Source organism: Setaria italica, chromosome IX (genome assembly GCF_000263155.2).
Source record: "Setaria italica strain Yugu1 chromosome IX, Setaria_italica_v2.0, whole genome shotgun sequence".
Taxonomy (NCBI): domain Eukaryota; kingdom Viridiplantae; phylum Streptophyta; class Magnoliopsida; order Poales; family Poaceae; genus Setaria; species Setaria italica.
This window is the reverse complement of record NC_028458.1, coordinates 13,552,660-13,566,280: the sequence shown is the minus strand read 5'-3', so window position 1 is coordinate 13,566,280 and position 13,621 is coordinate 13,552,660. Positions and strand designations below refer to the sequence as shown.

Below are 13,621 nucleotides of genomic sequence, written 5' to 3'. Positions count from 1 at the left end.
TTAATCTTGAAATCTCAGCCCTTGCCTCTTGGCCGTGTCTTTAAATATTCAGATGGTTTGAATTTGAACCCCAGATCACAGTATCAAGTACTGCTGATGACGTGCATAATTTTTTTTTAAGAGAGAACCATCTTGGTTTCTGACTTGTGGTATAGGTGAATGGTGCCCCAAGCTTCAGGAAAGAATATCTTGGTGTAGTGGGCTACAAGCGAGTTAAGCAAGGCGATGCCATGTGTCTAGAGATTGTGATCGCAGGAATTCTTTTAGGGGACCTGTGGAATATGTTCTCTCCTCTCATCAATCATTGTTGAAATGCTTGTGCCAAAGTTTGGGCACTGTGATGCCATACAACAGCTTGGAGAGATCACAGCTGTGGTTCAGAGGTTGGCTTGAATTAGCAGGAAGTGGTTGGGATCAGTGAGCTGGAAATTGCATCTCAAGCAACTCCATGCTGCTGCAGCTGGGGGTCAGTCTGCGGTTTGACAGTAAAGTAATTACTGTCACGTAGTGTGCTAAACCTGATTGTTTGCTAGCATAGACTCTGAAGGCTGCTGAGCGAGTGTGTTCATGTGAAGGAAAAAGGTTTGGAGTTTGGAAGCTGCATACATGTTTTGCACGAAAGGATTGCGGAAATTCTGGTGCTCCATCGTTGTCCCCGTCCGTTATTCGTTATGAGACTGACCACCATCCATCCATTTCTCCTCTCTCCCCTGTCTATTTTGTGTGGATTTCTTATCTTTTGTCTGGGGTCCCTGGCATCCGTATCTTGATAAAACTTTATGAAAACTAGTATACCATATACGCAGACATAAGCTGTGGCATTGCTTTAAACGAATAAAGTCAGTTGGTATTTGTTTTCATCCTCTCTTGAAGAGAGAAGAAGAAAAAAGGAACAAAAAAGGGCTGCCTCTTGATTGAACTCGTGGCTCAGAGTTTTGAGCTGCTTCGCCTAACAGTTTCAAAATATACTTTAAATTTGAACTTTCCTAGCAAATATAAATTTAATTTAGAACCTTGAAAATGAAATATTTCTCTTCGGGTATTAAGATCGATAGGCGAGGCATCCTCGATAGTTTTAGCTCAACTGTACTTGGCAAATTCCCCTTCTCTTTTTGACCCCTCAACAAGCTTGACAACAAGCATGGTTTTGGATTAGCAAAATTGCTCAACTTGAGATCACTGCTCCATTGTACAACCATTTTCTTTTCTAATATTATGCTGCTAAAGATTAGATGTCACAATGTCAACTAGCAGTCCATATGGAAACAAAATAATTGCAACATAGTTAATTGTACGTGAAACATCCCCCCTTTTAAGAACATCACGAAGGAAACAATGAATCAAACAGTTGTAAGTTCTATGGACTTACATGCAAGAAAGAATAAAAAAAACATATGAATCTGACTAGTAAGTGATACTGATTTAGTAGAATACACGGGTCCCTAAACTTGTTCATAGGTGTTGCCTAGATCCCTGAATTATGAATTTGCATACATGTGTCCATTTTCCTCTGTGTTCACTGTGGGCCCGTAGAAAACCAATAAGAAAAACAAAATTCATTCATATAACGGCCCAATATCTACATTTGGCTAAAATTCCGTTGGATTGAGCAAATGTAGATATTGGGATATTGGGCCATTTTTGCGTAAGATAGTACGGCCCATGTACCTTGAACAGGTCCAAAGGCCGAAACTCGAGCTCCGCCGGTCCGCCCGTTCGCAAAGTGCAGCGTCACACTCGCTACGCGCGCCAGCCACCACCGACAGGCGGGCCCGCCGCGCCTGGGACTGCGGGGGTGTTCGGTTCCCCGCCGTACTTTGCCACCCAAACCTCAGTCAAGTTTATCCAATTTAAGTAAATATTTAGTTGGACAACTAACCTTTAGCTCCACATGTTATAGAAATAAATAATGTGGCAAGATTTCTTTTACCATGGTAAAATGTGACTTCAAATTTTTTTACCATACTTTTTGTGGTTCGCCACACTTAGGCCCCGTTTGGATCATTGGAATTGAATTCCATCATAATAATTATAATTTAGACACAAATTAATTAAGCTAATATAATTGTATGTGGAATATAGTTGTATATTATAGTTGGTGATATGGGAGAGATACTTATATGCTGCACTTCTACTATAGAGAAGCGAGTCTAAGAGCGTGCTATAAGAATTGAATTCCATTCTAATAACCATAATCTATAGAATCAATTTCCATCTCCCACCCCATGAATTTAAGATAGGCTTATATATAAACTTTGGAAAGTTGTGGAATGCCACATTCCAACATAAATTAGCCTACTCCATTAAATAGATTCCAATTCCTTCATACCAAACGGGGCCTTACAAAAATTAGTAGCAACGAAGCATGCCCTGCATCGCGAAAGTGAGGCGAGCTGAAAAATCCAAGGGAAAGCCGGCGACCTGCTCTGCTCAGGGAAGATACGCTACGTGCCATAATTAGGACGCGAAAGGGAGCCCGATTAGCAATAAATTAATCGGAGCATTTCTCCCTAATCGAAAATAAACTAAGGGGGCGTTTTCTTCCCGTGTCTTATTTTTAGCACGTGTCACATCGAATGTTTAGATACTAATTAGGAGTAGTAAACGTAGACTATTTACAAAACCAATTACATAAGTGGAATCTAAACGGCGAGACGAATCTATTAAGCCTAATTAAGCCTAATTAATCCATCATTAGCAAATATTTACTGTAGCAACACATTGTCAAATCATGGACTAATTAGGCTTAATAGATTCGTCTCGCCGTTTAGATTCGTCTTATGTAATGGGTTTTGTAAATAGTCTACGTTTAATACTTCTAATTAGTATCTAAACATTCGATGTGACGGGTGCTAAAGTTTAGCAAGTGGAAGAAAACAGACCCTAAGGCAAAGCGAAAAAAAGCAAACCCCACTATCGTCCCCCCTCGTCTCCATCAATAAAATTTTTCCCCTTCTCGTCCCCCCTCGCCTCTTCCTTCCTCGGGCGGCTAGCCTCCGCGGTCCGCGCCCACGGTCGTCTCCGACCACTGCGAGCTAGGGTTTGGCTTCCCCGCCTAATCGAGCTCGGGGATTTGGCCCCCCTGCGGCGGGAGGTCTCGGCTAGGCTCGGCCCCCGGTTCCATCCGATTTGGTGAGCGCCCCCCACCCCCATCCCCACCTTGCCTGGTTTTTATGTTCGGGTCCTGGGCGATGTGGGTTTGGCGGAATTCGCGCGATTTTTGGTTTACCCGGATTTCGGGGTTTTTTTTTGTCGGAATGGATCGATTGGGCTGCGAGCGTTCTGTGGTCAGCAGCCACAGGGGTGGCGCTTCCATTTCTGCGATTTTGTTCCAGTTTACTGTTGAATTGGAATTGTGTTCTGGGAGAATTTACGTGATTCCATGCGTTGCTGGTGTAGCAATCCGTTATTCGGATGGGTGCTGATACTGTAATTTGGTGTTGAAGAGTGAGTAGTTTGAATTTTGGATAAGGCGACCTTGCACCGTGGCCTAAGTCAACCCAAATTGCGGGTTTGGATAAGTTACTATACTGCAAATGCTACTTGTTCATGCGTGTATGATCGGATTGCGAGAAGTGTTAGCTTTGTTCAGAGTGATAATAAGCAGGGTTTTTATTTGAATTCAGCTAGTGATCTGTCTACCGTTCCTGCTGTGGGGGAAATAGACCATTTTGTTCTTGCCACTAGAATTTGTACTCAATCTATTAGTTTTTACATGGTTTTTGCGTTTCATTGCATATTTTGGTACTTGTGGTTCTCGAGCAATAGTAATTTAGACATTAGCTGTGTGATTGGGGCAAGTTCATCTGTCTTGTAGTTGTACCTGAGTTGTTAGCAGCACTTCTAAAGCTTGAATATGATACAGTGTTTGTTAGGAGTTGCTTGGTACCTTCCAGTATGAAACTCTTGCCTTCTGGTTTCTAAAGTTAGGTAGAAGAAGTTTTTCTCTTTGATCTTTTGAAAGAGCCAGCCTGTGTTCTACCTAACATGTTGTTTCTCTAAGGCTGCTTTGTGATCTTTTCGTTAGTCACAATCTATCGGTTAGAGTTGTAGAGATCCTTAGAAGCATTGCAAAATTGCTTTCTGGGTTTCGATCTTCCCTTTCAAGAGTGGACAACTGAACCAGAGTCAATTTGCCTCATGCACAATTATATTGTTTGTGTATAATTTGTTCATGACTTTTTAAATAGTATGCGCTTAGAATTATAAGCTTTAGCCCTCAGGAGCATGCAATTCTAGGAACAGTTTTTTTAATAAGAAATAGAATATAGTAGTTAATTACATTACATGTTTATACGTAGTAATTTAGAACCATTTTTATCAAGCTGATGTCCAGTTACGTTTTGCAGGCTCAGTCATGCCTCATGAGTGGGCTTCTCATTAGCTTCCCCAAGTGATGCTTTGTATCTCTATGTTTTTTCCGAACATGTAACATCCCCCGATGTTATCCATGTACCGGATATACCTTTAGAAGTCAGAGATGCAGAAGTCTGACCATCATGAGCAGAAACTTACTTCACCAAGAGGGCTAATCCATAAAATACTTCGTCGTACAAATAGCAGGCGTTCTCCCACTGCAGCAGAGCAACAAACTTCTCCTGTATCTCCAGAAACAAGCAACGCAATATTTTCAAAGCAAAAGGATCCTGATGATGTCATCAATGATCCAGAAAAGGCGAGCACACATAGTATCAGAATTGAAGATGAGAAATCTGATTTGCTTGGATATGAGGTTTATTCTGGGAAGCTTACATTAGATAACAGAGCTAGAAGTGCATCAAGTGAACAGTCTGGATCAGGGTCTAGTGGCAATTGCTTTGATGCTAGGCTCAGCACTGAAGCCCTTATATGGGGTTCTAACGTCCTTAAGCTTGAGGATATTGTATCTGTAAGATACCTCGTTGACTTACATTACTTGCACATATATATTTGCAGTTCTACTGTTAGTCCACAACAAATTGATCAATTTAAGATATATGAAATGACCTTGCAGGTATCATATAATTCTGGTCTCCGGTATTTCACGGTGCATTCATGCCCTCTTGAAAAAAGATCCAGTGGACTCTCCTGCTTTATGAAGCCTAGAAGAACCCAAAAGGACTTGAAGTTCCTATCCCCTTCTCCACATGAGGCCTTTCGGTGGGTTAATAGTTTTGCAGACCAGCAATGCTATGTTAACCTGTTGCCTCACCCCATGGCATCTAGCAAGAAGCATTCTTCTGAACTTATTCCATTTGATGCCATGCTTGATCCTTATGTTAAATCTCGGTCTCCACCAAGGATACTTGTCATCTTGAATCCTAGATCTGGGCATGGTAGATCTAGCAAAGTTTTTCATGGAAAAGTGGAACCAATATTTAAGGTATGTCTAGCTGAGTAGAAGCATGTTTCTTATCTCACGGGTCTATGCTATCTGTCGCTTCTACTAGGAAGATTAACAAAAGAGAATCATACTCAACTTACAATCATGCTTCCAAAGATAGTTTTTAGTAATCACGCTTCCCAAGATCGTATTTGGTAGGGCGTCTCATACTCAAAGATCAATGTTAGGATAATCTTCACTCAATTTAAAACTTCTTGCTATGTGTTTCATGTTTCCTTGTTTACCAGTCACACTGATCGTATTAAGATATCCGTTTATAACTGATAAAATGATTGTTCCATGTTCCCTTGTTCACCAGGTATACATGGTTCATTGGTCCAGCCGCCATAGAGCATTTAATATGTATTTCTGTACTAGACAATCTCAATTTCTAAGATATCATTATCTTACTGGATAACCTTCTCTACATATGAATTCAAGTTGGGATTTATGCTGTGCTTTAGAAGCACCAGTATGCATATATTGGCTGTAAAAAGCAATGTTATCCATATCTTACAAAGACTCGTTTATAAAGGTTCTCTACCTAGGTCATGTAGAGTTGGCAAGGCATGCTAATTGTCATTGTCCATAAGTTTAGGGACCATGTTACTGAAACTTTGGAACCTGAAAATGTTCCATGCTCCTTCTAGGTCTACTCTTTATGCAGGATTGTATTTGGAAACACCACCCTATTAGCCTAAGTTCTTTAGAAATCATCGCATCTAGATGAATCAAGACCTTGATGCCATATGCAGATGTCTGGTTCATGTCTACTTAGCTCTTGTTATAAGTTACTGTCAGTTTCCTGTCATGACCATGATTTTCAGGACTATTCCTGATATGTGGTGTCAGTCATAGAATGCTGAAGTTATTGACCTTTTATGTGCGAAGAAATGTATGTCATCATGCTTGTTAACACATTCTGCATGTTTTGAGTATCTCAGGAACTTAGGTATGGTTTAATAACAAGTGCTAGCCACAGCTTGCAGGTTTCAAGATGGAAGTGATAAAAACTACACATGCTGGTCATGCAAAATCTCTTGTATCAACTATTGATTTTAGTACCTGTCCAGATGGTATATGCAATTTCACATCTTAGATGAGTGTTTTACATTCATCACCTGACTCATTTTTCGCCTGTCTTTGCTAGGTATTGTATGCGTGGGTGGTGATGGAATTGTAAACGAGGTTAGTATTATTCATTCACATATTTTCCTTTTTGCTGATATCTGGAATCGTGAAAGGTAATCATAATGACAGACCTATCTATCCTGATTTCTGATATTGCCTCAGCTTGTGTGAATTTAGGTGTTGGTAATAGCACCATCAATAAATTACAACAGTTCTCTAACCAACCTAGTATCCGCGCAACTTGACGTCTTGACCTACTCCATCGGGAACAACTTGCTCGAAGCTTGTCTTCTAGGGTCTTGTCGGAATAAAGGTCACCCATGTGTCTGAAGTGTAGTAGTGCTAGGGGGATAGAATTGCATTGGATTTTGCAAGTGAGTAGCACTAGCATATGGTATAATGCCTCTTGGCCCGATCAATAATTTGTTCAACCCTTTCACATGAAGCAAAGACACAAGTGTAAGCAAGTCACTATGTGAGCATGGGACTGCCCCACATGGGACACTTGGAGTGCATGTAATATGCCCTTGAGATTTCAAGTTTTCCTTCAGGGGAGCTTAGGAGGAACACAAAAGAAATTTTATACATCATATAGGATTTCCTATGCCAAGTTTGTTTTATTGTTTTTAAACTCAGAAGTTCTAAATGATGTTCAATTGCATAACTTAATGTGGTTTAAGTTCTGAAGGACCTATTTGTTTGCTAGTATCACAGAATGTGTGTTGAAACATCATTTAGATCTTTGTACGTTTACTACTACTCTGAAGTCATCCTCTCCTTGCATGTTACAGAAACAGTTTTCCATATGCCAACTGTAGGTTCTGATGCAGTTATCAATTGATTGTGTAGGTTCTCAACGGTCTTCTGTGCAGAGATGATCAAAATGTGTCTGCCTCTGTTCCAATTGGTATTATACCTGCTGGATCTGATAACTCACTTGTTTGGACAGTCTTGGGTGTCAAGGATCCAATATCTGCAGCATTGTCAATTGTCAGGGTAAAGAACACGTTGTTTTATTTCAGCTCTACTTTATCTTCTCTATGTCTTGCACTCCTTCTATTTGCATATAATTTATTGTCATTGCATTTTAAAAGACTTTAAAATGTTGTTGTCATGCTGGGTAAGGTACCTTTTGTTCTTAGACAGAACTAACTGCCTTGCTATTTCATTTCCCTGCTGTCGAATATTCAGTCATGAGCTAGGTTGAGCTACATGCCTGATTCGTCGTTAATGGTGGTTTTGCATTACGAAGAGACAAATTCCCCAGTTACAATTCCACAATTTGCTTCACTTCCCTATTGCCCATTCAACCCAAATCTATTTGTCTTCATATCTCTCTCAAATCTTCTGCATTTCTGTACCCTGCATTCACTTGCCTTGCAATGCTGCACTGCTCTTGACAGCAGCTGATTGGAAATGTCTTCTTGGAGCAACTATGCTTTTGAAATTTTATATTAGACGTGCCAACAAAATATTTATGTATAAAATCTATAGGCTTATTATAACGAGGCCAGATTTAGCCAGCCCACCATTTCAAGCGTTCTTTTGCTTTGTTGATAATTACCTTCAAAGATTGGAAAATAGTTGATGAAGCAAGTTTAACTGTGTGGTGTGTCAATATTTCCGTCTATACTTATTTTAAGTTTTAATTTGAAACCTTTGATGTGGATATGTATGGTTGTATGCAAATTTTTACTGAGTCACTTGTTGGTTGCAGGGAGGTCTTACACCTATTGATGTTTTTTCTGTTGAATGGATTCAAAGTGGGATTATGCATTATGGCACAACCGTATCATATTTTGGTTTTGTTAGTGATGGTAACATATTCAACACTTCAGACCATTTTACTGTGTTGGTTCTCAAAATTTGCTTCTTGAACTATCCATAGGTGACTTTAGTTTCTGCAATAAAAAAAGTGATGATCCATCTTATCTCTTGCAGTTCTGGCACTCTCAGAGAAATACCAGAAGCGTTTTGGACCTCTCCGTTACTTTGTAGCTGGTTTTCTCAAATTCCTGTGTTTACCAAAGTACAGTTTTGAAGTGGAGTATCTTCCAATATCAGATGCCAATGGTGCTGAGCATAAAATTTTGGTAGGACAAGAAAAGGTTGATGCATCAGATCTTTATGATGATGTAGTTCGGAGATCGAGAGCAGAATGTTTACCGCGTGCCTCAAGTTTATCTAGCATTGATTCAATAATGTCTACAGGAATCATGTCTGGGGCAGAGCTGGAGGTTTGTAGTCCTCGTGCAAACAACGAACCTTCTGAGCTTGTTCGTGCGCTTGACCCAAAATCAAAGCGCCTATCATTAGGTAGAGCGAGTACATTTAAAGAACCAGAAGAAGTGCTCCATCCCCAGTCTCATGGTACATCTACTCCCAGCTGGCGTAGATCCAAATCAAAGTCAAGGACTGAAAAGGCATGGCCAGGCTTGACTAGTACGAACGATGCAAAATCCTCTAAGGTTAACACGGCACATGACAAAGAGGACACATCGTCAACAATTTCTGATCCTGGACCTGTGTGGGATTCAGGACCAAAGTGGGACGCAGAGCCTAAATGGGATAATCAGCCTAACTGGGAACCTGAGACTTCAATTGAACTCCATAGTCCTCAAGAGGACATTGAGCTTGGTCTGACTAAGGAGCTTGTACCAAGCTTAGATGAGAGATGGACAGTTAGGAAAGGACGTTATCTTGGTGTACTGGTGTGCAACCATTCATGCAAGACTGTGCAGAGTCTGAGCTCTCAGGTTGTTGCTCCCAAGGCTGAATATGATGACAATTGTTTGGACTTGCTGTTGGTTGGTGGAAGTGGAAGACTCAGATTACTGAGATTTTTTGTGCTTTTGCAGTTTGGAAAGCATATATCTCTTCCAAATGTAGAATATGTAAAGGTATGTTATGGCTGCTTTTGTTGGTAAAATATCAGATTTTACTCCATTACTCCATCCATGGTAGTGTTGTTTTGATTTTGGCTTGATGCATGTCATGCTTTTTGTGTCGCACAATTGTCACAACCTTTGGACATTTCCGAGGTTAATGATCTCTGTATTACTCATTTGACCAGAACTTCACTTGTAATTTTTTATAACTCTTTAGCTCACTGCTGTGCTAAATTTCAGGTGAAGTCTGTGAGGCTCAAGGCAGGCCCAAATACACATGACGGATGTGGTATTGATGGTGAACTACTCCATGTCAAGGGGCAAGTTCGCTGTAGTTTGTTGCCTCAACAATGTCAATTGATCGGCAGGCCAGCCAAAAACCCTGTACAGTAGCTGTAAATACATTACTCTGCAGACTCAGTCTGCAGCTCTGAGATCGGGCCAGAATCTTGCACCTGTACAAGCGGCGAACTGTGGAATTTTGTCCACATCCACACATCCGCAATTATATTCAGAAGTCAGAGCATCCTTGCTGACACTCAGCTCCAGAGATGTACATTTGTGGTTGATAAGCAAGAAGGTGCTGGGTGGGTGCTATTTATCCAGATGTAAAGCCAAGGCCTATCTCAGACAACAGCCTGTTGCGCACCTATTGGTTTCACCTTTTCTCTTGTCTGATATCTAATACATCTACTATAGAGCCATCCAGATGAGTGTACTTGGGTCCAGAACATAGTGTTCCACCTCCTCCACCCCGGTGGTGTGTACGGTTGTTTGGAGGTCCCTGATGCCGCCCACTTGATGCTCATTACCCCCATTATAGGGACAACACCTCCAGCGCCGTGTCCTTGATCAGCTTGTTGTGTTTGCAAAGTGTGAATAAGACTATATAGGCCTGTTGGATTCCCAGTACAGTTGTAGGGTTTCAGCAGAAAGGGACGGACGATATTTGTGGCACCGGTGCCGCAACTTTTTCATGTGTGTAACTCTTGTTCTTTGTGATGTATTGTGTAGTGATTTGTAAACGTTGTTTGCCATACGAGTTGGAATTCCTTATATGTGCTGTTCTCTGCTGGATAATAAGTAGCGTAGCTTCTGGTTCTGGGAGGCTCTTTTGTTTGCATGCTGCCGGCGACAGCGAGCAGTGCTTGTACGAGGAATAGTTTGCCACCAGCTGAATTTTCGGATGCGATTGTGACTTTGTGAGATTGCGACTCGGAAAGTCGTTTTTGCGACAATATTGGTTTCATGGAACAGGATGGTGTTTGCTTTGTTTCGTTCCGGAAGGTGATGAGGTACATGTAAGTTCAGCGAGCACTAACCCGACAGATAGCTGGGACTTAAAACTAGATAACGCTGCTGGTGGGATACTGAGCAAGGCGGCAGTTGTCAACTCATAACTCGGGAACTTATCCACTACTACTGCTCGTCGGAGGAAGAAGTAACGACGTGACGAAGGCCTCTGGTGCAAAGTCGCCTCTGTTTCCTTAGAATCACTGTAGAGAACTTTCACCTGGTGAAATAGCGTTCTCTGAGAGGGCTGTCCGTCATGCTCGTCCGAGTTTCTAGCTGTTATTACGAGATCGTCGTACTAGTAAATAACAAGTGCATGTTGATATTCCCTCCCGTGCGTTTTCATTTTTCTAAATATATATATATTGCTATGTATTTGAATATAGTGAAATCTACGTATCTAAAAAAGCTGAAACGACCTACATTTTGACTGAGGGAGTACTACTTTGGCAGCAGTTTGGAACATGCAAGAATTCGTAAAAAAAAGATAAGAAAAACAAACCAAACGATTATGCTGATCCAAACACCGTGCAGGCAGGCATTACCCAGTCAACAGATCACAGCGCCATCCATGCTGTGTTTTATTAGTAAATCCTAAGGATTCGAAACTGCCCTCCCCGCCGCCAGCTGGGCTGCGGGCTGCGGCTAGCACCTGCAGTGGCATCCCTGCACCAGGGCGAGCCGCCCGGGGGAGACGCACCGCCCGCCTCGCCGGCCGCCGTAGTGGCACATGTCCCTGCACGCGGCGTTGGCCGCGTCGGCCGCCGGGTCGCACTGCTCCACGGGGATGGTCACCCCGCACGGCACGCTCGATGGGTAGTCCGACTCCACCCACGCCGCCCGCGCCGGCGGTGGCGCCGCCGCCATGAGAGCCGCTGCATGCAGAGAAAAACCACGCGCGCAAGTGTCAGATACACACCGTACACGGATGCGGCGCGTGCGTGCATGCACGCAGTTGTGGTGGTGGTGGCGGCGCGACGGCCCCTGCGGCTTACCGGTGAGAGTGACCACGAGGACGAGGAGGGCGCGCGCGTGGGGCGGCGCCACGGAGACGCTCGCCATGCGATCGATCTATCTGTTTGTTCTCTCTCTCTGCGCCGGCGGGCTGGGAGGTGGCAACAGCGATGCTTGTCTGGCGGCTCCGCGGCGCTCGGTGCGCGCGCGAGCAATATAGGGGTGGTGTGGTCACGGGGCAGCCGGGCAGCCAGGGTGGGTTGGAAAAGCGGCGGCGCAGGCTACTAAGATAGTACTGTATATACATATATGCCAGCTAGCTAAATGCAGTATCAAAAAAAAGCTAAATGCAGTATCAATTAATTGGCTAGCTAATTACGGCGCGCATATCTTAGCTGCCAGATATACTGCCGATCTCCTGCTAAACATACAGAGAGGCTCCATCTCATCTTCTTTTTACCATGCATGCATGCACCGCGTGAGCTGAGCTGTTGAAAATCAGCACCGTTGATTAATGTGGCTAGGATTATTAAATTTATTAGATGCGAATTATGTGCTACGCGCAGGCTAAATGACCTTTGTTTTTTCTAAATCCATATGCATCTACACATAGTAGATGTTATTAAGATAGTATTTGGTTCACCGAAAGTAACGTGTTTACGTTACGGAGTGATAACAAGTAGCATTATAGGCGTTTGTTTTGGCTTGGTCCGTAATCTATTACGCTGCAATCGGATACCAGCCTATTCAAATTGGATCCCGCTCGTCCCCGGCTGTAATCGCATCGCTTCCCTCAAATACTTTGCGATACCGTTACTTTGATTGAACCAAACAGAGAACGTAATCGCATATTCTAGTGCTGATTCCCCCGTGATTCGATTACATTTACGTTTGCGTTATCACTCCTTGAACCAAACACTATCTAAGAACTTCCTTCCTCCCAAATTATTATTCGTTTTGATTTTTTTACGTACATAGTTTTTGCTACGTCGGCCAACCTCTAGTGATTGGAACTCGATCTGTAATAAGCTTAACTTTCACCTCAACTAGAAAAAAGCTACTCCAGTTAGAACGAAAAAGCAAGAGGCGGACAGCAGAGGCAAGCGAGAGAAAGTCAGAAAACCATCTCATGGTTCTCCGTTCTCCCCCTCCCCTGTTTCTCTGCTCGCTGGGTCCAAAGTCCAAACTCACTTGTACGCTGCCCGGACACCAAAGGCAGAACGAAGAAGAATAACACAAACGCAAGCACCATGCCACCAAAAAAGGGTCACCAATAACAACATGCACATCGTCGATATACTCCTCTGCCGCCTAGCTAGCACTTGCAGTGGCAGCCCCGTCCCCGGCCGAAGCCGAGCGAAACGCACTGGCCGCCGCGCCGGCAGCCGCCGTAGTGGCACATGTCCATGCACGCGCTGTTGGCCGCCGCGTCCCCGGGGTCGCACTGTTCCACCGGGATCGTCTCCCCGCACGGCACCCCTGACGGGTAGTCCACCCACGCCCCCATCGCCGGCGCCGGCGCCGCCAGGATCACTGCAAAGACCCACACGAAACCAAACCACCAGCGTCAGTGATTCCGACCGAACGAGCACGCGAACAGAAACTAGCATTACAAAAAAAATGCAGGCGCGCTGCAAGCGGCAGCCGCGCAACGCTCACGATTTATGATCGTGTCGTCGTCGTGCGCTTACCGGTCACGGCGGCCATGAGAACTAACAAGAGGCGCGCCGGGGGCGGCGCCATGGATACAGCGGCTCAGCATGCAGCACGATCGCTACCCATTCTAGACCCACCCTCTCTCTCTCTATTTGTGTTCTTGTACAATGGGAGGCGGCAAGGTGGCTGGCTGGCGGCGCTGCCGCTCCCTGGTGCGCGTGATATATAGAGGATAGAGGTGATGACAACTTGGCACGCTTGGTGGTGGCTGTGGTGGTGCGCGCGATACAGAGCCACTAACGTGACGATTGGTCGAGCACTCTATGTTGGAAAGAGG

The 13,621-nt window shown here is 43.7% G+C and overlaps 3 protein-coding genes across 3 annotated transcripts; 1 reads left to right on the top strand and 2 right to left on the bottom strand.

Moving 5' to 3' along the window:
* The first annotated feature begins 2,945 nt into the window (after positions 1–2,945).
* LOC101760807 (sphingoid long-chain bases kinase 1) lies at positions 2,946–10,483 on the top strand. Its single transcript, XM_004982549.3, has 9 exons — positions 2,946–3,132; positions 4,350–4,888; positions 4,994–5,362; positions 6,345–6,438; positions 6,513–6,550; positions 7,343–7,489; positions 8,211–8,310; positions 8,435–9,393; positions 9,622–10,483. Exons 2-9 carry the CDS (start codon positions 4,481–4,483, stop codon positions 9,772–9,774), a joined length of 2,268 nt encoding a protein of 755 aa, XP_004982606.1. The 5' UTR covers positions 2,946–3,132; positions 4,350–4,480; the 3' UTR covers positions 9,775–10,483.
* A 679-nt stretch (positions 10,484–11,162) lies between these two features.
* On the bottom strand, positions 11,163–12,504 carry LOC101760392. Its single transcript, XM_004982547.3, has 2 exons — positions 11,670–12,504; positions 11,163–11,549 (listed from the first exon to the last, which is right to left on the bottom strand). Exons 1-2 carry the CDS (start codon positions 11,734–11,736, stop codon positions 11,320–11,322), a joined length of 297 nt encoding a protein of 98 aa, XP_004982604.1. The 5' UTR covers positions 11,737–12,504; the 3' UTR covers positions 11,163–11,319.
* Positions 12,505–12,846: 342 nt separating this feature from the next.
* LOC101785657 lies at positions 12,847–13,371 on the bottom strand. The gene is made up of 2 exons (XM_004986375.2): positions 13,320–13,371; positions 12,847–13,161 (listed from the first exon to the last, which is right to left on the bottom strand). The coding sequence occupies exons 1-2, from the start codon at positions 13,369–13,371 to the stop codon at positions 12,944–12,946; spliced, it is 270 nt and encodes an 89-aa protein (XP_004986432.1). The 3' UTR covers positions 12,847–12,943.
* Positions 13,372–13,621: the final 250 nt, after the last annotated feature.